Source organism: Ambystoma mexicanum, chromosome 3p, assembly GCF_040938575.1.
Source record: "Ambystoma mexicanum isolate Mex_15411 chromosome 3p, UKY_AmexF1_1, whole genome shotgun sequence".
Classification (NCBI taxonomy): Eukaryota; Metazoa; Chordata; class Amphibia; order Caudata; family Ambystomatidae; genus Ambystoma; species Ambystoma mexicanum.
Window position 1 is genome coordinate 14,745,569 of NC_090925.1, and position 25,485 is coordinate 14,771,053.

General features: G+C 47.0%; 1 protein-coding gene across 2 annotated transcripts in view; it reads right to left on the bottom strand.

The window, feature by feature from the left end:
- Window positions 1-25,485, bottom strand: part of LOC138580075 (zinc finger protein 583-like) — a 161,318-nt gene that overhangs the window by 52,180 nt on the left and 83,653 nt on the right. Inside the window, exon 3 of one of the 2 annotated variants that reach the window (XM_069650328.1) lies at window positions 24,987-25,097. In XM_069650328.1, coding sequence (XP_069506429.1) covers window positions 24,987-25,097 — 111 coding nt within the window. The remainder of the gene's footprint in view (window positions 1-24,986; window positions 25,098-25,485) is intronic. The other variant, XM_069650329.1, reaches the window with a different exon arrangement.

Sequence of the window (25,485 nt, forward strand, 5' to 3'; positions counted from 1 at the left end):
GACGTATCAATGCCACTAGCAGAGTGAAGGGTGTCACACGTCTCATTTTCGATTCTGGATGGATTAATTCGTGAGGAACCTCTCTAGTACTCTAAAAGGAGAGACTTCCTCTTCTTCAGAGCCACTTTCTTCAAAAATAGAAGTCAGACTTAAAGAAGTCTGATTTAGGTAAAGGAGTAAATCTCCTTTCCTGTTCATGAGTTTGGCTCAAAGGAATCGAAGGAACCTTCGATGGTATCGAAGGAATCTTCGAGGACACTGATGATGTCTTCGACAAAGGCGTCAAAGACGCTTTTGGCTTCGATGTCGAAGCAGTCGGCGCTGATGGGTCGACAAAGTCGTCAAGGATCTGCCGAGAATTATTTTTCCAAAGCAGCGAAGCTGGCAGGATACAAATATCATAAGATGAGGAATACGTGGGAGGGTACAATCCATTCAAAATAGTCTTTATGTTGCTGGTATCACAACTTGGATTCACATGCTTTGCATAGGCCGACATCTAGTGGTTGGAGCAGAGTATTACATTATATTTTGTTTTTGAAGTCGAAAAGGGCATTGACAGGGGTGTTCCAGTAATACTATCCCTACTGTTACATGCACAGTACCCATGTTCCTTCACAAGTCATATTCAGGGAAAACACTGGTTGCAGGGACATTAAAGGTGAACATTTAACTCAACAAAACCCCTGGCATTCGGCAGACTATTCAGGGAAAGCCACTGGTGATGAATCTAGCGATGTCATCACTGTCTCCCTGGGAAGAGTCTCTCCCCATGTGGCCAGGGAAGGGCAGTCGCTACCTGATCCCAACCCTGGGGGTGGCTGCCTGCAAGAGGAACACATTGGGTGAGGCGACCCCTTGCATAGCATGGCCTCAACGCACTTTGTGGTTGGAAAGCCCTCGGGGGAGATTCTAAGAGTTAGCTTTAAGATGCATGTGTGCATTTTTACAGGTTGGGCTTAGGAGGGCTGGCTAGGCTCCAGTAAGCAACCCATAGGTCAGGCACGTGGGCGGGTGCGGTTGATTGTTTAGGATAGGGTGCTAGTGCAGAAGACTCGATGTGTGCCCAGCTAGAATGACATTTTTCGTAGGCTGTCACTCTATACTAATGGCAGAGGTGTTGAGGTAAGTCAAGGGTTTCAGTGGCGATGGCTATGCGGGCTGCTAGAACGGATTTGCATAGCCATAGCTGCATTCTATAATGCACGTGGTGCAGGTTATATATACGCACATTAAACTTAGATGGATATATGGATTTCATGTGCAATGTCGCTTTTCTGGTCTCTCCAGCTAGATCGAGAACCTGAGCAGTGGGAGGAGGCTCTGGCTGGCGGGACAGTGGAGTGCTGTACGATATTCTGGTTTGTGAGTGCAGGGGGGGGGGGGGAATTGGGTGAGTTTATTGCGGGTTGCCACTGCAAGCGCTGACAGCATCCGTAGGAATGAGGGGGGCAATAGGTGTGTGGTAGAGCATTGGGCCAATGCTTCGGTGGATAGGTCAGTCATACCATAGAGTGCAGGAATGCTTCAAGAGGAGGAAGGAACGAGTCAGGTTTTGAGGGCTTTTCTGAATGCCAGGTGATTGTCAATGTTACGGATATGGAGGGGCAGAGCATTACAGATGGACGGAGAAGGCGGATCCACACAGTCTCGTGCAGTTGTAATGGGGGACAATTAGGAGGGATGCTGTGCCGGATCCAAGTGTCCTGCATGGGTGGGTGGTAGCAAGCAAGATTGTCTTGGAGGAATTCCGGCCCGGTGTTGTGGATGGCACGGTGAGTGATGCACATGGCTTTGAAGGTGGATCGTCAACTAATAGGGAGCCAGTGGAGGACTTTTAGTGTAGGGCTGATATGTTCTCTGGGAGGGAGGTTAATGAGCAGGCGGGCTGCAGCGTTTTGGATTCTTTGCAGTTTCCTTAGCTGGAATGCCAGCGCTCGTAGATAAAGAGAGTCTGCGTAGTCTACTCGGCAGAGGATAATGGATATGATGGCAGAGAATATTTGAGGATAGGTGAGGTATGGGAAGCCACGCCCGAGGATGCGTAGGTGGAGGAAACAGGTTCTGGATCTAGAGTTGATGTGTTGGGAGAGGGCTAAAACAGTGTCAAGCGTGCATCCGAGGTTTTTCACTGTCGTGGAAGTGGGTAGGGGGCTTGGAGAGTGAGGCGAGGGTATTGGTTGGGGAAGGAGCGCAATTTTCCCACAGACTAGGATTTCTGTTTTCCCTTGGTTGAGAATGAGGTGGTTGGTCGTGATCCAGTGGTAAATGTTGCTGGACTGCATGATGACAGATCTGGGCAGGTGGAGCCCAGTGATTTGGGGATTTTAAGGATGATCTGGGTATCGTCTGCGTAGTTGTAGCAGGTGAGATTGTGGGAATCGATGTGGTGATAGCGAGGATCCTTGTGGTACTCCACAGGTGGAGTCCTGCGGTGCAGATTTGAATGGCTTTATCCATACTGTTTCTGTTCTTTCAGTCAAGAAACATTTAATCCAGAGCAGCAAGACCAGAAGTAAAAAAGCTTGGGAAAATATATACAAGCAAAAAACAATAGAAAGACACTGGGGAAACTTAACAGCCCCGAGATTCGTCCCCAATTAATAGCTTGCGACAGCTTCTCAATTTAGGAATCTCGTTGCCTCCATGCTGAAAACCCTTAAGGAGAACAAGAACCCATTCTCTTATACATCTACGAGAAATGGAACAATATCACCATGCAGACTGAATCAATAAATTACAAAACTTTATTATATCATTATATAAAAACAGATTCGAAACAATTTAAAAAGACAAAGTGCAGAATATCTTCCGCCATAAAAAGAGATTCCTTATTTTTATCTCACAAAGTGCAAAAGTGACCCCATTTGAAATGAAACACATCTGTCGGATACAAAAACTGGAGAACTCCCAACTTGCAGGTTGCTCTCCTAATACATATAATAATCCTATTAGGCAAATCCTTGTGTATACGACCACAAAGGTTTAATTAAATCAATAATTCATTGGAAAGCGCTGTCATATTATACACCGCCAAAACACCCAACATGTTTCATTCTTATTCCAACAGTATAGAAAAATATAAGAACTTCTTCAGGGGAAACTCGACAATCATGTCTTCACACTTTTGCACACTCAATAGTGTTCTTCTCGAACCGTGACAGTATTTGTTGTTTGCAACTTCAACGGACAAGTAGGCACGTCTTCAAAGTAGACTGCAATCCTCAAATTGGGGTTATCCTTTGTACCCTTTTAAACTGTTGTGGTCAGTCAACCTTCATTTGGCATCACCAAAACCCTCGACTGCCGGAAGGCGTTCTTACTGCCAATGCATGCTCAGAGCAGGACCGCTTAATTCCATGAAGTACTGAAACAGCGTTGTAGTCCTTTCATCGCTTCTGCCTACGTCGTGGTCATGTGCCACGAGTCACTTGACAATACCGAAATTGTTGTCTAAAAAGCAGAGAAGCTAGATATCTTATCATTAACTGCCGACTGCCCCATTCTGGCTGTAGTGCCATTATGGAAATGTCAAACGCTGAGAGAGCAGATTTTGCAATGTTGAAGCAAACTCTAATCTTAATGTTGCCCAATACTTAAAAAGATTCAGAGAGTACAAAAAGAAAGACGGTGGTACTTGGGTATCTTATGTAATTGAATCCTTAAAAAACTTGACTGGCTGGGTTGATGGTTATAAGGTCTCTAACTTTGAAGGTATGATATGTCTTGTCATGCTTGACATATTTTTGCATCATCTTCCCCATGAGCTTAAGCAGCACTTGGCAGATTCAAAGGAGACAGATCCTAAGAAGCTTGCCATAGCAGCAGATTTGTGGGTGTCACAGTGTCCCATAAGGACAAGACTCATCCTGGTAAGCAGGAGGAGGGGGAAAAAGTCAAAAGATAAGGAGGGTGGGGAATCTGATAAAATTTCCTCCCAGAAGGGCCATGTCACACTATTGTTTTAAAACATGAATGAGACTCAGAGCCAATACGTAGGTTGTGGATTACAACGTTAATCCTTTCTTTTATTTTTTTTTTTTTAACGTTTTCTTTCTTTTATAGATTGAAAAGGATACGTCTTTTCCTGAACTGGATGCACTTCAGCAGGAACAAGTGGCCACTTTAGATTCAGGTAAGAGTCTGTGGATGTATGTTTCCAACTTCTTTTCCTTTGAACTCTTTAAGACTATGACTTAATGTCTCTTTTCTTTCAGTTCTCTTTCTTCTTGTTTCCTAATGCCTTCTCTCAGTGAGCTGCCTATATCTCTTCCTCCGTTCTCTTTCTTAACTCCCTTGTGGTTTCAGAACTCTAGTAAGCATAGGTCTCTTAGTTGCTGCCAGTGATAAGTATTTTGTATTGTCACGTTACATGTACTCTTTTGCTGGAATCTTCCTGTATTAGCCCATGAAGCTGAACAGTTTGGGAGTAGCTCTTTCATTACTTTCACTGCCAAAGCTTGGTCTTCAGGTATGGGTGCTATTGCCTCTTACAACGCTCCACATTTCCTCTCTCTATCTCTCTTCCTTATCAGTAACTCTCTCGACCTTTACTTTGCCCTGCTTGACTTCGCCTTCTCTCCGTAATGTTGATTAAGACTTGTGCAACCTTTTCTTTCAGTCAGTATCCCCCTTCTCTGTCGCACTGTCTCTTTATCCTTTTTTTTTTTTTTAAATTAATGCTGGCGCAACGGCGCTTATTTCTTAACTTCAATCTGCCCTGGAGATCTCACTCGACATCCGTGAGATCTTCACTAAATGCGCAACGGCGCTAACTTTAACAGTCATCCTGAAACAACAGTCGCTCGAATCCTCTCCTTCCTTCACGTTTAACACGCAGCATTCTCTCTCTCCCTTCTTCTCTCTCACTCACCTCCGGCAGCTTTGTATCTTGGAAATTGGGAATCTAAGACCCGGCAGCCTGCAGCTACTTTATCTCGGCTCGTCGTGAATCACTTCGTCAATTTCACCATTCCTTGTCAGCCAACTTTGAAAGTCGCGAAGCCTCGTCTCTGCAGCCCGCGGAGAATCGCCTCGTCAATTTCACCTTCCGTTGTCAGCCGGCTTTTAATGCCTCGAAGCAACGTCTGTGCCGCTCGCGGAGAATCGCCTCGTCAGTTTCATTTGCACTTTTGCTCTCTTCTCTCCCCTTCATTTCGTCGGCGACCTCTCAACCGTCGTCCTCCTCCTCCTCAGTAAGCCCACGTCAACACCTCGTCCTCCGCATTCCCCTCCTCACGAGGCGTCTCCTAGGCAACCCAAACAGAGTATATACATTAGAGGAAAGTCCATATATCTGTGGCTTCCTGGTCTTCATGAATGCCTAATGTCTATGTATATTACTACTCATTTATTCTGTAGAGTCTCACTCCGTCACACCCCCTCTACTAAGCCCTTACGCTCGGGAAGGGTTTCTGCTCTGGACAAGAAATCAGCCCGTGAAAGCATCTTCCCCGGTTGGTGAACAGTTGTAAATGAGAAGGGCTGAAGGGAAAGGAACCACCTCAACACTCTTTGGTTCGAGTCTTTGTTTCGGGATAACCAAACTAACGGTGCATGGTCAGTTATCAGTGTAAACTCTCGACCAAGTAGGTAATACCTAAGTGTTTCAATGGCCCACTTGACTGCCAGACATTCCTTCTCGATGGTTGGGTAGCTTAGTTCATGAGGTAGTAACTTTCTGCTTATGAATAGGACAGGCCTTTCTCTTCCCCCTTCATTTTGGTAAAGTACGGCCCCCAATCCTGTACCTGAAGCATCCGTTTGTAGAACAAATGGTGTACTAAAATCAGGACAGTGTAAAACCGCCTGATTAGTTAGAGCTTCTTTTAAGCCATTGAAGGCCCTCATGGTTTCATCCGTTTTCCAAGCTTTTCTATTCCCAGTGGGTTTTTTTAATAGGTCCGTTAAAGGAGAAGCCAACGTGGAAAAATGCGGAATAAACCTTCTGTAGTACCCCACAAACCCCAGAAAGGCCCTTACTTGCTTCGGTGTTTCAGGGAATTTTAATTGCTTTATGGCCTTCACTTTCTCCTCTTGTGGCTTTATCATCCCTTGACCCACATAATACCCCAGATATTACGTATGAAAGGTTGCCACATGAGTCTTTTTGGGGTTTATGTGCAATCCGGCCCCCCTCAGAGTCTCAAACATCTTCCGTAGATGGGTTAGATGTTCCTCCCAGCTCTGACTGTAAATGATGATGTCATCCAGATATGCTCCGACATAATTTTCATGTCCTTTTACTAGATGGTCCATCAGCCTCTGAAATGTTGCCGGAGCCCCATGTAAGCCAAAGGGTAGTACCGTGAATTGATATAATCCGGTAGGTGTTGCAAATGCCGTCTTTTCTTTGTCCGATGGTAACAAAGGAATCTGCCAATAACCTTTGGTTAGGTCAATGGTAGTGAGAAACTTGGCCTTTCCCAGGTTATTCAAGAGGTCCTCTATTCGTGGCATGGGGTAGGCATCAAATTTAGAAACTTAGTTTACCTTCCGGAAATCCATACAAAATCTTACGGTGCCGTCCGACTTTGGTACTAAGACCACCGGAGAGCTCCAGTCACTGTATGATGGTTCAATGATCCCTAAATCTAACATTTCTTTCACTTCTTGGTTGATAGCCTGTATCTTTGCCTCAGGAATTCGGTAGGGTCTGAGACGAACTACAGAGCCGGGTTTGGTGGTTATGTGATGACACGTTAGATTAGTTCTCCCTGGAAGAGAAGAAAAGATTTCTGCAAATTCTTGCAAGAGATGGGACAGCTCCGTCTTTTCGGTAGGTTTCAGTTCAGGATTGATATTCAAACTTTCAACTCCTATTCTTTCTTTAAGCTGGGGAAAATGTTCTTCCGATGCGGGTTCACTAGAAATCATAGCTATAGGTTGAATCGGTGGTATCCATTTTTTTAGTAAATTGACATGATATGTTTGACACGACAGTCTAGTGCCAGGTTGTTTCACTTTGTAGGTTAATGGCCCTAACACTTCTTGAATCTCAAAAGGCCCCTTCCAGGTAGCCAACATCTTATTGTCTGAAGTGGGTAGTAGTACCAAGACCTGATCTCCTGTTTTAAAGGTACGTAGCTGGGCCTTTTGATTGTAATACCGTTCTTGGTTTATCTGAGCTTGGAGCAGGTTATTGCTAGCTATAGCCTGTAGTTTCTCTATTCTCTCCCGTAATTGGGAGGCATATTCAGTCAACGATACCTCATTATCCGACTGCTCATCCCAGTTTTCCTTCAACACATCTAATAGAGTCCTTACCGGTCTCCCGAACAACAGTTCGAAGGGTGAAAAGCCTGTTGACGACTGGGGAGTGTTCCTCAGGGACATCAATATCCAGGGTAGCATCCTGTCCCAGTCTTTGCTCTCGGGCGAAGTTGTCTTCCGTAACATTTGTTTGATTGTTTGGTTATAGCGTTCCACCAAACCATCGGTCTGTGGGTGATATACCGCTGTCTTTAAATGATCAATTTTTAGGGTTTCACAGACTTGCTTCAGAAAGTTGGACATGAAGTTGGTTCCACGGTCCGTGACAATTTCTCTAGGAATTCCCATTCGTCCAATGAAGGGAACTAGGACATCACATATTTGTTGCGTATTTGTTGCCTTTAGGGGAAAAGCTTCCGGATACCTTGTAGCATACTCTACAATAACAAGTATGTATTTATGACCTCTTCGGGTCGGCTCCATGGGTCCGACAACATCAATTCCTATCCGGCTGAAGGGTTCAAGTACCAACGGCATTGGTTGCAAAGGTGCTTTCTTGATGTTCGCTCTATTTTTCTTTTGACACTCCTCGCATGCCTGACAAAATCTAGCCACCTGCTGGTATATCCCTGGCCAGTAGAATCTATCTAAAATCTTCTTAGAGGTCTTTTCAGTTCCTAGATGTCCCTCCCCGACCTGTAAATAAGCGACTTCTAGAACCGTGGTATAATATTTGCTGGGTACCAACAACTGCTTCAGCACATCTCCACTCCTAGATTGACTCACTCTATACAGTAGCCCCTTTTCCTTGATGAAATGAGGACCTTCTCCATGTGAAACCTCTTTAGCCCGCTCTCATGCATATTGGAGTAATGGATCTAGGTCCTGAGCGGTTCTGAAACTATCGCCCTCCTCATCCAACCTCCAATCTACGGATACTGGGCACACATTCCTAGTTCTCCACTCCTCCATCTTCCTCTTTAGTTTCCGACTCTTCTGAGGTTTGGGGTACGGGGAGGTTATTTCCTCTCCATGAAAAGGGGCCATTTCCCACCAGCTCTTCTCAATCTCATGAATTAGTTTAGAGAATTTCGGTAGATCGGAGCCAATCAGTAAGGGTTTCGGTAGACTGGGTAGTACTGCTGCTTTCACTCCGACTGTTTCTCCACCCACCCTGATTTGTATCTTTCTTGCAGGGTAAGCTTTTATATCCCCATGCACACATCTAATAGGAATTTCCCCTGCTGAATGAGGACTATCACCTACCAGATCTGATGTCACTGCTGTCTGCAGACTTCCTGAATCAACTAGAGCTGTGGTAGGCTTCCCGTCGACCTCCGCCTCACAGGTATACAAGTATTGAGACTGTCTTCCGTGTAAAGTTTCCGGGTAGTCTCTCTCTTTCATAGTTTCAGGTACACTCACATCCATTGGTTCTGGTTTTGGTTTCTTTGGACAGAATCTGGCGAGGTGTCCCCATTCTCCACAATCAAAGCATTGTGGGCCTCGAAGAGACGTTGTCGTGGTACGATAATTTGAGGGTCCCTCACTGCTCGGTCTGATCCGGAGGTTCTCCCCTTCGGGTTTTCTCAACATGGAATGAGGCCATCTTGACTGGGGTGTGGGTTTATTCATCATGACGTGTGGTTTAGAACTTGCTGTGTAGGTCAACACCCGGCCCTGTCCCGCCTTTTGGTATGCTGCCGCTACTTCCACTGCCTCCAACAACGTTAATCTATGGTGTTGTTTGACCCATCGTTGTATTGGGCCGGGTAGCCCTTCTACGAATTGTTCCATTATGACCTTTTCCAATATCTCAGTCGGTGAGGACACAGTGGGTTGCAACCACTTCTCGGCCAGTTCCTTCACTCGGTAGAACAACTGTCTTGGGGTCTCCTCCCCCCCCAGTTTGACCTCTCTGAACTTGATACGATAGGTCTCCTCATCGTGTCCCATCCGTTCTAGGACCACCTTCTTCATGTCTCCATATGTGGTATCCCCCGTGGGATTTGCGGTCTGATAAGCTGACTGCATCTCACCGGTCATCAATGGCGCGATGTAGTGGCACCATCTCTCGGTAGGCCATTGGGCATTTCGAGCGACCCTCTCGAAGTTTACGAAGAAATGGGCTGGGTCTTCTCCTACTGAGTATTTTTGTAATACTGAAGTAGGGACTTGTGGATTATTCCTGATATTGGTGACTTCCAACAACTGCGCTTGCTGCATTTGTAATGCCTGTTGAAACGCTAATCTATCTGCTTGTGCTTGCTGATTCTGCATCTGTATGGCCTGTTGTAGCATCTGTTGTCCCTCGGAAAGGGTCTTAATAAGGTCCTCCATGACGTTCTCAGAATCCCACTTCTGACGCCACTTGTCACACTATTGTTTTAAAACATGAATGAGACTCAGAGCCAATACGTAGGTTGTGGATTACAACGTTAATCCTTTCTTTATTTTTTTTTTTTTTTAACGTTTTCTTTCTTTTATAGATTGAAAAGGATACGTCTTTTCCTGAACTGGATGCACTTCAGCAGGAACAAGTGGCCACTTTAGATTCAGGTAAGAGTCTGTGGATGTATGTTTCCAACTTCTTTTCCTTTGAGCTCTTTAAGACTATGACTTAATGTCTCTATTCTTTCAGTTCTCTTTCTTCTTGTTTCCTAATGCCTTCTCTCAGTGAGCTGCCTATATCTCTTCCTCCGTTCTCTTTCTTAACTCCCTTGTGGTTTCAGAACTCTAGTTAGCATAGGTCTCTTAGTTGCTGCCAGTGATAAGTATTTTGTATTGTCACGTTACATGTACTCTTTTGCTGGAATCTTCCTGTATTAGCCCATGAAGCTGAACAGTTTGGGAGTAGCCCTTTCATTACTTTCACTGCCAAAGCTTGGTCTTCAGGTATGGGTGCTATTGCCTCTTACAGCGCTCCACATTTCCTCTCTCTATCTCTCTTCCTTATCAGTAACTCTCTCGACCTTTACTTTGCCCTGCTTGACTTCGCCTTCTCTCCGTAATGTTGAGACTTGTGCAACCTTTTCTTTCAGTCAGTATCCCCCTTCTCTGTCGCACTGTCTCTTTATCCTTTTTTTTTTTTTTAAATTAATGCTGGCGCAACGGCGCTTATTTCTTAACTTCAATCTGCCCTGGAGATCTCACTCGACATCCGTGAGATCTTCACTAAATGCGCAACGGCGCTAACTTTAACAGTCATCCTGAAACAACAGTCGCTCGAATCCTCTCCTTCCTTCACGTTTAACACGCAGCATTCTCTCTCTCCCTTCTTCTCTCTCACTCACCTCCCGCAGCTTTGTATCTTGGAAATTGGGAATCTACAGCTACTTTATCTCGGCTCGTCGTGAATCACTTCGTCAATTTCACCATTCCTTGTCAGCCAACTTTGAAAGTCGCGAAGCCTCGTCTCTGCAGCCCGCGGAGAATCGCCTCGTCAATTTCACCTTCCGTTGTCAGCCGGCTTTTAATGCCTCGAAGCAACGTCTGTGCCGCTCGCGGAGAATCGCCTTGTCAGTTTCATTTGCACTTTTCTTTTCTCCATCTCTTCTCTCCCCTTCATTTCGTCAGCGACCTCTCAACCGTCGTCCTTCTCCTCCTCAGTAAGCCCACGTCAACACCTCGTCCTCCGCATTCCCCTCCTCACGAGGCGTCTCCTAGGCAACCCAAACAGAGTATATACATTAGAGGAAAGTCCATATATCTGTGGCTTCCTGGTCTTCCTGAATGCCTAATGTCTATGTATATTACTATTCATTTATTCTGTAGAGTCTCACTCCGTCACAGGCCACAAAAGGAAAAATAAGGGTACGACACAAGAGAACTCACAGGGTAGAGGGGGTCAGCCTCCAAAACAGAACTCTGGTTATAGTAAGCCTCCCTATGTGGATCTTGTTTTGCTTGTGGAACAACTAACCATGTGAAGGAGGATCCCAGATGTAAGGTCAAAACCTTACTAATATGACTCTGCTAATATGGCCTTCTCCTCCTATGAGGAAGAAGAGATTACAGGGGCATCCTTCTCCGCCGACTCCTTCCCCAGTGGTATAGAAGCTGAGGCAGTTTTAGTTTCCCTGGGTTCCTGGGAGCCTAAAGTCTCTGAGGCTTATGTTAAGATTCCAGATAATACCAAACACTACTTCAAAGATAGTGTGCTGATCAATGGAGTAGATACTCCAGCTCTTAGGGATAATGGGTGTAGTCGAACTGTAGTGGATTCTACCTTGGTAGATCCAGAGGAAGTTGCCAGAGCTCCTCTGGTACCCACTAAGTTGGCCGATGGCCCACCTCTCATGTTCCCAGTTATACCTGTAAATCTTACTATAAATGGTACAGAAGTCGGGATTCTAGAGGAATGTCCCAGGAAAGGTCTTGCTGGGAAATGATCTCAGAGCTTTAGGGCTTGTGGGAGATAAAGCTGAAAGACCCTGCACACGGTCTCAAAGGGCAGCACTGGCCAAGACCACTGCAGTGCCCCAGCCAAAGAGGAAACCCAAGGCTAAAGAAGAAAGAAAACCCAAAAGAGAGAAAGAATGTTCCCCCTAACTCACCTACCACTGAGGTGGAGGTAGTTGGTCAATCACCAGGACCTGACGAGGAGGAGGTGATACCTGAAGTCTTTGACACAAAGGACCATCCTGAACTAAAAGATGTGTTAGTAGAAGGCGGTCCTGACAGGGAAGAATTTAGTAAGGGCCAACGTGAGTTCTCATCTCTGGAAGACCTAAGGAGACAGGCATGCTCCCAGCTTCAGGGTGAACCTCCTGAGAAGCACATGATTTATTGGGAAGGTGGGCTCCTATATAGTGAGCCTACAGAGTCTACAGAAGGAGACCATAGGAAGTTGGTGGTTCCCCTTGCTGCAAGACCTTTCCTCCTGCAGCTGGGGCATGAAGTGCCCCTTGCTGGTCACATTAGTATTAAGAGAACCAAGCAAAGGTTATCTATGCACTTCTACTGGCCCAAGATGGGGGTGCAAGTAGAAAGTCACTGCAGGAGTTGTGCTTCCTGCCAGTTATCTGGTAAGAGTGGCTCAACAATCCAAGCTCCATTGGTACCACTCCCAGTTGTGGGGGTACCATTTGACAGGTTAGGGATCAACATTGTTGGTCCCCATGACCCCTAAACATCTTCAGGCAATAGGTTTATCCTGATGCTGGTCGACCATGCCACCAGGTATCCTGAGGCCATCCCATTAAAAACTGACTGCCAAGTCACATGCAAAAGCTTTGCTTGGCACATTTATTAGGGTTGGCTTCCCTAAAGAAGTTGTGTCCGACAGAGGCAGCAACTTTATGTCAAAGTATATGCAGGCCATGTGGAAGGAATGTGGTGTCACCTATACGTTTTCATTTGCATACCAATGGTCTGGTTGAAGGGTTTAACAGGACCTTCAAAAGCATGATTGGGGCTCTGGAAGAACCTCAAAGAAGAAAATGGGATCTTCTGTTACCATGTTTGCCTACAAAGAAGTACCACAAGAGGGTGTTAGCTTCAGCCCCTTTGAACTTCTGTATGGTCACCCTGTAAGGGGACCCTTAGCCAGTCAAGGAGGGATGGGAGATGCCCACTCCCCCCATTACAACCAACGTAGTGGACTGTGCTAGGGCTCAGAAAAAGGACGGCGCTACTGATGGGTCTGGCTAGTGACAAGTTGAAGGCAGGGCAAGCTCTGGTGAAACATTGGTATGACCAGAACACTTCCCTCATCAATTTCACACCTGGTCAGCAAGTCCTGATCATGAATCCTATAAGGCCTAGAGCTTTATAGGAATAATTTTCAGGCCCTTACACAATGGTGGAATCACTGGGTGAGGTCAACTATTTAGTGGACCTTGGAAAGGCTGGTCCATGTAAATAGACTGAAGGCTTTCATCCCAAGAGTTGAAATCGCTGCACTGCTGTTGGCTTCAGATGTTGAGGAAGAGGAGTCAGAACTTCTCACTGACCTGTTCCAAAGCATTCCTTCAGGCAGCTCCATTGAGGGTGTCCAAGTGGCCCCTCACCTGACTTCTGATCAACAGGCTGAGGTGAAAAGTTTGCTAAGGCAATTTTCACCCTTGTTTTCACAGTCCTCTGGTTTGACACATTGGTGCAAACATAGCATTGACACAGGAGACATTGTACCTACCAAAGGTAGGGGATACAGAATGTCGGGCAAAGTAAGGTCTTACATTAAGACAGAGGTCAACAAAAAGTTGGATCTTGGGGCGATCGAACCCTCCAGTGGTCCTTGGTCCAGCCCAGTGGCTTTGGTTCCAAAGGCAGGTACTTCTGAATTGAGGTTCCGTGTGGATTACAGGGCTCTGAATGCTGTCACCAAGTCAGATGCACACCCCTTGCCTAGAACAGATGAGCTGGTGGATACTAAGGGTACCTCCAAGTACCTCAGCACGTTTGACCTCACTGCAGGCTATTGGCAAATAGCCCTTGCAGAACATGCAAAGGAGAAGACAGCTTTCTCAACACCAGAGGGTCTTTACCAGTTCGAGGTAATGCCTTTTGGGTTGAAGAATGCCCCTGCCACTTTCCAGAGGCTTGTGAATCATGTGTTGAATGGGTTGGATGAATTCTGTCTTGCATATCTGGATGATATAGCAGTTTCCAGTGCCACCTGGGAAGATCACGTGAAACACCTTGGGATTGTGTTACAGGCTCTTCAGAAGGCCCACTTGACCATAAAGGCCAGTAAGTGCCAGACTGGACAAGGATCAGTGGTCTACCTTGGACATGAAGTAGGTGGAGGGAGGATACAGCCGCTACCCAGTAAGGTGCAAGCAGTACAAGACTGGCCTACCACCACTACACAGACCCAAGTGAGAGCCTTTTTGGGACTCACTGGGTAGGACAGAAATTTCATGGCAGACTATGGTACCATAGCTGCCCCTCTGACTGCTCTCCCCGCTACAAAGAAACCCAAGAAAGTAAACTTGGTCTGAAGAGTGTGGGAAGGCCTTCAATGGCTTAAAAGACTACTTGTGCCACGCCCCTGTTCTCAGGGCCCCTGATAACCAACAACCTTTTATTGTGCAGACAGATGCCTCCGACACTCGGATAGGAGCTGTACTATCACAAGTAGATGAGAAGGGCAAGGAACACCCTATTGGCCTTATTAGTCTCCAGCTTAAGGACAGAGAGCTCAGATGGTCCACAGTAGAGAAAGAATGGTTCTCTGTTGTGTGGGCCCCAAAGAAGCTGAGGCCCTATCCCTATGGGACCCACTTCACTGTGCAAACTGACCATAAGCCCTTAAAGTGGCTACTGAACATGAAGGGAGAGAATCCAAAGTTGCTTAGGTGGTCCATAAGTCTGCAAGGCTTTGACTTCACTATTGAGCATAGTCCAGGTGTCCAACATAGCAATGCTGATGGGTTGTCCAGAATGTTTAACCGACCTGAGCAAGAAACTCATCCAGGGGTGGATTAGTTCCCCCAGTCCTTAGTCTGGGAGGGGCGAGTGTTACGAAAGATTTCATAACTGTATGTAATTTTCCCTCCATGTGTCAACCCCCAAGCTTTTTGCTGCTGTTTAGACACCATTGACTGACTTTGCCAGAGAAGCACAGCCTTCAGCTGCACTCCTCTGGGCTTTCGCTCACTTTTTATGGGGAAACCGACATGCCCTTAAGACAGTCAGTACTGGGAGACTGTGTCCCTTAGTCCTTCCCTCATGTTGCAACTTTTGTGCAACATGTAGCAAGTGTGCAATGTATTTTACCATACAGCACACTTGGGTCTATAGTCATTTCCAAAGGCCCTAGATACTCTCGTTGGAATTTGTATGAACTGTGCAGATGTGTCATGGACAGGACTGGTGGCAGCTATCTTTTCCCATTATTTTTAATCCTTTCCTGCCATGTTAACCGCATTAAACGCGTTTGGCACGAATGGGTTGGCCCGGCTCCAAAATGGCCATGCCATGAGGTTCTTCGTCCTGTCCTTTGGCCATCTTGCCCCTTCACCTTCCCCAGGTTGAGTCGACCCGGCTCAGTCCTTATTTGGACATGCACGTTCCCGCGAATCCCAATGCTTTCGCGGGCTTCTGCATGCCTTCTGTGTGTGCCTCCAGGATGTGGGCTGGAACATCTAGTTCCAATACACATCCTGTGTGCCAGAGAGTCTGGAGTGCCATGAATGCCTGGGACCACTGTGGTCCGTGATTGGTCCACGCATGGAGTGTGTGTTTGTGAGCAGATCTCCCATTGGGTCCTCTCCGTTTTGGCGTGAAGGGAACTTTGGATAAGAGGAGGCTGAAATCACCACTACCATGTCGATCTCCTGAGTTCTCACTGAACAAAGGATAGGATCCAAGTATCCTGCAACTACAAAGCTGAGTCGAGGAACCGCTGGTGACCCGCTGGAAGGTTTGGCACCTTGAGCCCGCTGTCGCCCCGTGGGACGCCTCTACAGCTGGTTGTCCTAGAAGGTCTACGAAGACGCTTCAACCCATTGGAATAGTGGGACCATCTATTCTCGGCACCTTCATCAAACCCTGCAAGTAAGCTTTCTCGGAAGTGTCCCTGGGCCAACCAGTGGACTGACCAGCTTACCCAGTTGCTTTGCTCTGTCACCACTGCCGTTTCGTGGAGGCCTTCGAAACTTGGTATACTGCTAGCTATGTGTCCCCGACACTCTCACACCGAATTTCGTACACTTGGCATTCCCAGGTCTGAAGTGAGATGAGTGTGCCAGGACCGGAGTAAACACGGTTACCGTGTTGCCCTGCCACGGCAACGTCCTTTGCAAGTCCACTGCATTTTTGACCCTCTTGCCCCTGAAGCCTGCTGCAGTGAAACTGGGTCGATTCATCCACCTGGAGTGGAGAAATCACCACTGTCCCATTTGGGAATCATTGCTGTATCTCAGGAACTAAAAGGTGCCGAGACATCCTTTTTGCCTCATTCAAACCTGCAAGCGAAGTGGACTGACCTAACGAAGTTTGGGTCCGCTTGCGTCGGGGACCGGTGAGTACTAAATACCCCAACCGGTGGCCCCTAGTGCAAGGGCCCATTTTTACACACAAGTGGCCCCTGGGGGCCCCTCTCCTTTCCACTGCTATTGCGAAATAGCGACTCCATCCTGAACTCTCGAACTGCCTCTGCCTTCAAGTGGAGGTCCTTCTTGAATAGTGGGAACTTGTTCTGTATCGCCTCATCCACCTCCCCGAGCTGCTAGAGACCCCTGAAGAGACCCTGTTCTGCCCATTGGAACAACCGCCTGAGTTTGCATTGCATGTACTATTGAGCATAAGGCTCCTCTCTTCTTAGGGCTTGGACTGCCTCTTAGTTAGGTGTGTTGTCGATGTCGAGAGGGGCCTAAAGACCATCTGCACTGCCGGTTTCCTTCCCATCTAGGTTATAGACATATTTCATGCGTTTAACCCTTTAGACCCCAATGGTCTTGTATATAAATTGTATTGATAGTATTGTGTTGGTTTACTTTGTGTTACTGTGATTCTTTTGCTATGGTCCAAGTTACAAAGGCCTTGGAATAAATGTGTCTATATTTTTGATACAACACCTGTCTGAGTAATTTGTAAGTGTCCTTGCTCTGTGTGCTCATTGAGGCCCTTCAGTCACCCTCACCCCTCCTGAGACTTAGGGCCTCATCACGAGTTGGGCTGTAGCCCTAAAATGCGGTGGTAACGGTATTACAGCCGCATTTAAGGGCTGGCCCTATCACGAGTTGGGCGCTAAATCAACTGTTTTACCTCCAGCTTTTTTCTGGAGGTAAAAATCCATGTTTTCGGCTGTATTACAGCCGGCTGTATTAGCCTGCATAATTAGCGCCGAAAATTCCCCATTGGATCCAATGGACCCAATCAGGAATGGGGATTTACCGTTAAGGCCCAACTCGTGATCTGGTGGTAATACCACCGGACTGGTCGGTGTTAGGGCTATTACAGTCGGCGGTATTACAGCCGGGAATACAGCCCAACTCGTGATGAGGCCCTTAGTCTTGACCGCCTGCCATAGCTACCCTGATTGGTCTGGCTTGTCCAGAGGTTACCCTGTTCCAAGAAACTAGGCTGGCCTTCTGAACCTTTGCTCCTCCAGGTAAGAGTTCAGAAATCCATCTTAGCATCTGCAATCCAAGAAAGGTGCACCGCCAATGATCTCTGCCTGAATACCATTAAGACGGAAATCCTCCTCATCGGTGCGCCTACACCTCTCTTTCCTGCACTCTGGCCGGCCTTCCTTGGTCCTCTTCCTGCTCCCACCTGTGAGGCGAAGAACCTCAGGGTTATCTTCGACTCCACTCTCTCCTTCTATCCTTACATCTGACGTCTTTAAGAAGTCAAAGTACCAACTTCACCTCCTCAGAGGTATTCTTCCCTTCCTCTCCTTCCCCCAGAAGCTCACTGTCTCTAGAGCTCAGGTCCTCTCTATGCTGGACTACCATAGCCTCTTTTTAAATCTGCTTGCCTTCACTCTGTCCTCTCAAACTCATCCAGAAAAGGGCTGCAAGACTTGTCCTTGGCCTCTAGCCCAGGGATCGTATCTCTCCAGCACTGAAATCTCTTCATTGGCTCCCAGTGACTGCAAGGATCCAATTTAAGACCCTTTGCAGTGTCCACAAGGCCACTGGCGCCTGGGACCAAAATATCTCCAGCTTTCTCTTCTGAAGTATCTCCCTACACAAGCTTTTTGCTCTTCCACCACCAACTCCTTGAGGGTCAATCGCTTTTCCAAGCAAAGAGCTGGAGGCAGATCTCGCTCTTCGGCTGGTGCCTCCCTCTGGCACAGCCTCCCTGCCTATCTGAAACTTGAGCAGAACCATCTCAGGTTCTGGAAGCTGCTCAAGACTTTCCTCTTTGCTTCTGCTTTCCCTCTTCCTCTTCCTTGCTGAACTCCTGTCACTGCACTGGTTACCTGGCTACCCTCAGAACCTCGGGCCTAGGTCCCTGCTCCCCAGTTGCACGGCCGTACTGCCGCCTGGCAACACTGCACTTTGGGGCTGTATCAGTTACCCTATAGTCCTCTTACCTACACTTTCCAATTACCTGCTGCCTGCACTTAACCCTTGCACTGCCACTTGCTGGCCGCACTTCCTTTTTATTTTAATTTTGTATTGCTTTGTTTGTGTTTTGTCGTTCATATGTCCCCACACTTATCCCTCTCCCCTTCCCCTGGCACTTCTCCCTTTTTCTCCTCCCTGCACTTGCGATCTCAAGGTCACTGGGCCTAGTAAGATCGTGGTCTTGTTCCCCCTTGTTCCCTTCCCATGCTTCGTTGTGCCTTGAAACACGTGTGTATAGGCGCTCTATAAATAAAACCTATCCTACAGCACTGTATGACTGCACTAGGTCGCTCAGGGCCACGTAGGAACCGCCAGATACAGCACTGAATGGCTGTACTAGGTCGCTCAGGGCCACGTAGGAATCGCCAGATACAGCACCATATAGCTGTACTAGCCCGATATAAGGCCAATGTACAAAGTTACCACACAACAAAACAAAAACACATTATTTATCTGAAATAGTAGATAAAGCACATACCTTGCCAAATGGAAAATACATAAAAATTAATTAAAAAAAGACTACCGAAAAATATAAATCTCATCAATACAAAATGTAGTTACTGACTCGGACGAGTTGCATTGATTGAAAAACAGAAGAAGTTTAAGTTCATGACGGAAAATAAGCAAAAATTAAGCCAGCCCCGAAGGTACAGGAAGTAATGGCTGGAAAACCATGTCTCTGGGTTTCCTTCTTGTGGCGATTTCAAACAGAGAGGCTCAGAACCTGCTTTTACTGTGGGAGGCTCGACCCTCACCACAAAATGCAGCTTGGGTGGCACTCTGTAAACAAGGCAGCCCAACTGGAATAAAAGCCAGCCTCCATAGGCAACGGATAGAGGTGAAACCAGAACATGGCCAGAATGAACCGCGGATTCCAAGGGCACTAAACAGTACTTAGGCACCCGAACCAACACATACTATGTGATAGAAAACCAAGACCTGGCGAGAAAAGCAAAATGTGTCAGACAGTTGTAATGAGGGTTTAGTGGCAAGAGGAAACCAGAGATTGGGAGAGCCTCCTAAGAGGGTGCAATACCAAACAGAGGTCAAATGTATATCCAGAATGTGATCCTGCCGTGGACGCAAACATTCAGTGCAGAGCATGGCCGTGCAGGCCTCCTTCACCGATTGGCAACTCCCCAGGCGGATTCATGAAGGTCCCCCCAGTGGCTCCACAGCCCTTATGTCACCATGCATGCCACAGGTGCCAGCTAGCCATCTGTGGCATTATTCATGTACGCTACTCTACTGGCAGTAGGGGTGGGTGACTTCTGGACAGACAGATATCAGCTTGATTAGGATTTGATGGTCCGCTTTGAAGTTGTATGAAGTCTGTAGCACTTCCAAAGAGTCTCCCAGGAATCCTGATGGCACTACTTATTTCTGTCGCATTACTTTTAATAAATAATTAAAACCCATTCCTCATATTTCTGAAGCTCACTTTTTACTCCAGCATGTGTTCCCTGGACATTTTATCTTTCTTCTTGGGATGCCTGCCAGACTCTTCCCCTCCTACTCCCCCGCCCAGGAGTCTCATTTTAGGCCTATAGGTGATAACATATGGGCTTGCTTTTGTCCGAGTGTGTGTTGCCTGTACGTGGACTTGCAGGCTTGCCATAGGGCACGGGTGTAGAAGCCCTGGCTTTTTTTGTTTTTAACGGATAAAAATGATGCAGTAAATTCCGTTTTGCAAAGGGTGGCCTGCTAACCAGCCCCCTATCAGTAAACTATGCCAAAAGCATTGCACAATGTGATGAATCAAGTGTCAGACTCGGACACTGTGGCATCATCAGTGTTTATCAAAGACTGTTTATTTTAGCGCAGACCTAGCTCGAGTGCAGTGGAGTGCTGTACAGAGTGTGAGCAGCCACCATGTGGGCTGGCATCTTTTTACAGTAGCGCAGCACTGTGAGGTCTGTGCATCCATTGGAATTAGTCATTGGTCAGGTGTTGTTGAAAGAGCCATGTTTTGAGAGATTTGCGAGATTGGAGAATTGTGGGGGAAGTCCGAGCCGACACCAGGATCGTGTTCCAGAGGGTGGGTGCATGATAAGAGAAGGTTTGTGTCTGGGTCCTCTCTTTCCAGACAAGTTGTGATTGAAGCCGGTTAGACAGTTTTATGCGCGAGGAACATGTGCCACAAGATATGTGGAGCTTAGCCGCCAGCTATGCTGGTTTGCTACCCATGACTACTTTGTAGATGCTACATGCAGTCTTAAACAGTATCCTGGCTTGGAGTGGAAGTCAATTTAGTTTGCGCAGGTTTGGGGTAATTCGGTCAAATTTCCATGCTGCCATAATCAGACGTGCATTGACTGCTTTTAGGGGAGCTAAGTGAGCAGCTGGCATCCCCGTCAGTAGAGCAAGAGGGGATTTGGGGAAATCGTAGCTATCCCTGACTCCAAGAGGGGTTTTCCTGCCTCAAAACTACGGAAAGTCGGTTTCAGGATGTTTAAAGTAAAAGGAGTTATCTGTCCTGTGTCCAAAATCCTAACCTGACCCTCAAGTCTCTAAGGTGCAGAAAAGAAAAAAGAACTAATACAGTTCCACTGGAGAAGGGCCTTCCCGTGCCCTCAAGTCTTTCTGCTTTTTCAGAATGTCACTGCACATATATTACCTTGAGTTTCCTCCAATTACACAACACTTTACAGTTCTTTCTCTGGACCCCTGATCACTTTCTCAGAAAGGGGTATGGTTTTTCCCTTTTGGTCCACGATTCAAAAGTGGGTTTCTTCCCCTGTTTTGTCAGCACTTCCTGGGGTTCTCTTTGAATATACAACAGCGGTAAGAAATCCATGGGACGGAAACCACCCTCTGGAATAAGGAACTCCATCCTTCTGGATTGGAACTTGTGTTGGAGGTACGCATTTTCCGGTTTAACATTTATAAAGCACTCATTACCCATTTCACCTTCATTTATTTAGTGCCAGAATAGTACTTTGGACACAGGACAGTTTTGCTTTCGACGTTCGGACATCGACAGACCCTTCGTTTTGGTTTTAGGGGCAGGAAACCCCCCCCCCCTTAGAGCAGGGACAGAGAGGCATTTCTCCACCCACTTTTATATCATGACTCCCTTGTGTCAGAGTCTCATTCCTGGCTCCTCACAGGTCCTTTCGGGACATTAAAACTAGATCCATTGGCCAACTGGTCACCTGGCTGTAATATTTCCACTCGGGTACTGGCTAGGTCAAAGCCAATGGACTTTAGTGGCTCGATGACTAGGTTTTACAAATTCAAGGGTCCCCCAGTTTGTGTCAGCTAATCTGGATCCCACTTTTTACACCACATGTGAAGAATCAAGAGTAAGACTCGTACGCAATAGCATTCTCTGTGTTTATCAAAGATTATTATCAAAGGAAAGAGGGGTTGGGGAAATCCTATATATCCCAGACTATAAAAGGGGTTTCTCTTCCTCAACAAAACTAAGGAACGTCTGTGCTAGGATGTCGAAACCAAAAGAGTTCTCTGTCCTGTGTCCAAAATCCTACGCTGACCCTGTCAGGCCCCAGGCCTGTCACTGGCGCGGCCCGCTTCCTCTTACCTGGAGGATGTATCCTCGTTGGCAGCTGCAGTATGAGGGGCCCGGTCATCAGCGTGGGCGGGCTGGAGACATGGGACAGCATCCCAGAGACAATAGTCATTCCGGCGTGACCATAATGGGCTGCACCATATGTTATCTTGTTTGCACAGTCACCCGTTCGGGTTCGAGAGGTCAGCTGCACTTGAACAGCATTCCCTGTTGCCATGGGGAGGACGCCCACTGTGATGAACGCTATGCAGGAGCAGCAGATTATTTAAAGCCTGCTTAATCGCCACACTGATGCATCGCAATATGCTCTGTGTGGGGTTCTGTTCCTACGTCACCCAGTGCCTTGTTCTTGGAAGGTTCCTTAGTTCTTGGTCCTACCTGCTCTGCCCTGCCTTTTCCTTCCTTATCTTTGGCCAGTCCTTCCACCCTGTATTAATTCTCCCTCTTGCTGGTGCCTGCCTATTTTGCGTTGCCTCTTCCTAGTTGCTACTGCTACCTCCTCCTTGCCTTCCTGCCGCTCACCATCACCATCATAATCTCCATAGGCTGGTGTACCTCGACTTCGCTGAAAATACAACATCAAGCTTTCCCGGCCAGCGCTTGCGCGGTCTCCACATCATATTAATCTGGGAAAGCTGCATCGTGGCCTGGGGTGCTGGTCTACGGGTCCTCTCCCTTTCAGTCACTGTGGGATAAGGGGACAGGGGTTGATCCCTGCACCATACTAGCAACCCAACGCAGTCTGGATCATCATTTCCAAAATTGTATTGTATTTCCAAGATTGTATTTCCAAGTTTGTCTGTAAGTACGCTGCGATACCTCCGGGTCTGGGCGTATAACAAATGTAATAAATAAATGGAAGTATGGAAAGCAAGCAGCAGGGCCACAAAGTCACCAGCAACAGGACCAGGTACTTGACAGACCCTCACACACTAAACTGAATAGAACAAGAAATGGGGACTGTCTCTTGGCTGAACATCTGCAGCTTCCTTCCAAAAGTCCAAATACAAAGTCTCGAAGGTACAGGAAAGAAATAAAATGAATAAAGTTCCACTACAGAAGGGCCTTCCCTTCCCCTAGAGTCTTTCTGCTTATTAAAAATGTCACTTCTCATATTCCACAGTCCTAAAGGAGATGGGCTCTTCCCTTGAGTTTTCTTCATTTACACAACACTTTACAGTTCTTTATCTGGACCCCTGATGTAATCGGGTTACTGCAATCCCTGGTTTACTCTCCTGCCAGAGCTTTGAGTCCTCTCAATATTTGTGTGCACATCCCAGGTTCACACTCTTCATTAGCATTCCCTCGCTTCTGTACCCAGCTCCCTTGTGTGGGTGTTTACTCTTTACTAACGACACGCAGCATCTGCCCTGAAGCACCCCGGTATCACAATCTCCTTCTATGGGCTCACCAGTCTTCTCTGGCAGCTTTGGCGTCCCCTGCGTTTTACTGTTTCCTCCGCTGTCCGTCTGCTGCCTGGGAGCACGTCTCGGCGGCTTCTTGCTTCCCGCCTGGCCGCCTTCGCTCAGAAGCTCCTGCTGCTCGGGATGGCAGTGCGGTGAACACTGTTCCGCCTGACTTTCTTGGACGTCGTCCTCGCCAGCTTCTTCGCTCCGGTCTGCAGCTCACTTTCCTCCAGGGTCCCAACCAGCGTCGGGAAGGCCGATTCTCTTCTCTTGTTCAGGTGTTCCATATTTGTCCCGGCACCTGTTAACATCTTCCAACGACTTGAACACAGTGTTGCCTTGCTGCTCCTAGTGATCTTCATCAATGCATCCCTCTTCCTCGTCTCAGTTTTCTAAAAGGGGGAAATGTATGCAAGTCCCAGTACTTGTCCTTTCAGTGTCATTAAAGGGGGGTGGGATGTATAGAAGGTCAGTGTTCAGTAAATAGTGAGATTATTTATCCACAACCAGTTCTTGTGGCGATCAAGAATGGAGAAAAAGTTCATGGGTGTTACCAAGGAGACGACCTGTTTTGACCCAGCTGGTACACTTTGCCTCCCCGAGCGTTGTCCTCTCCCATGTGGTCCTCCCACAGATAGCCACCCCCAGGGTCAGAGTCAGGCAGCTTTGGCCTCCGTTGTGAGGTCAGGTAGCAACTCTCATGAGAGACAGCCCCGCAGCAGGACTGAGGACTTGCGCCCATTCTACAGTGGATTCACTTATGGACTTCAAGGCATAAGGAAGAATTCATTTGGACCGATTTTGAGAGCAGAACTTTTAAAAGCCCTCAGCCACTGAGGCCAAGAACGAGCACGCCAAGGCAGAGGGACACTCTGCTCTCTACACATTCCCAGGACACATTGAGGGTGACTCTTGCTGGGTCATAAAGTGCGTCATCCTGGCACTGGGTATCTGCTTTTCTCTGGTGAGGCTATGAAGAGGCCAGTCTGCTGATATGATGATTGAGCAGAACAGAAAGTCAACCCTGTAGTGAACTCTGGTAACTGCTGGATAAACTACCTGCGCCATGAGATGGCACTTCCCCGATTCATGCGACAGGAGGACAATACAAGCACTAGCAGGGAAGGCTGGTATTGGAATGCTGTGAAGGTGGGGATGAGCTTGCAGGAGTATTATAGCAAGCAGGTTGGAGGATATATTCAGGACATACTGCGGCCCAATAGTGAGGACCAGAAGTACAGTGGCACTTGGAAGATGACAAAGGAGAAACAAAGAGGAACAGCTCAGAAGGGAACATACTGCAGAGGCAAGTACGTAGATAGAGAGGCAGGGAAGTGTGGCGGGCCAGAAGAAGGACACCGACTCTAGTGATTCATTTCACAGACTTTATTGATTAAAGTAAAAGGTAAAGGCCTATCTTTCTCTATAAGGCGTTCCTACCGAACAAAACTAGCTAAGGTGCTTGTCAGTCATTAATGAAAGTCTCCAAAAGGAATCTTTCCACCGTCCAAGCTAACCCGATCTGACTCTACCACTAACCTAATAACTAACGACAGGAGAATGATTCCCTTCTCCTGATGTATTTGCTTCTTGCAAACTTTCAGTTCAACAGGTTATCTTTATGTAGGTGTCTGGTGACTGCTTGGATCAGTTGATACAGTTAACACTTTCTTGGGGGTTTATCCCTTTCCCCTTTGTTTAGAGATATACTTCGTCCGAGTCATTCTTCTGGCTCGCCACACACTACATTTCGTCACAGTGGATCATACCATACATCGCGTTCAGGTGATAGTTAAGGCATGTTTCACTTACTTGTGGGAGCAAGAGTGCCATGTCTCCTCTGGGATGGCCGGGTTCCCACAGGGAAAAGTGTCTTGCTTTCTTTGGCGCTTAGTGAAAAGACTGCATTAACAATAAGTGGACCTGTTAATACAAGAAACACTAGGTTTATGCACCTCCTTAATTAACAACAAGAATTACCTGAAGTTTTGTTGAATAATAGACATGAGTTCTTCTCTACACCTTTGATAAATGATCGTAAACATAATCAGTATATCAATGTGATTAACCGGTTATAGAATCTGTATGTGCACATGGAGGGAAGAAAGAATGCAAAGTGTGTTGCAGGTATAGACCCTGGGGAAGAAGTGTATGGAGGCAAATATAGTTCGATTTGGGAGAAATCAGGGCATAAATGGTATCCAGATGGCCATACCCAAGTCCACAGAAAGGCTCATGAATTGGAAAGCCGAGAAAAACATGCATCAGGACATACAAAAACCACAAGAAAGTCATGTAGGCAATAGTATCC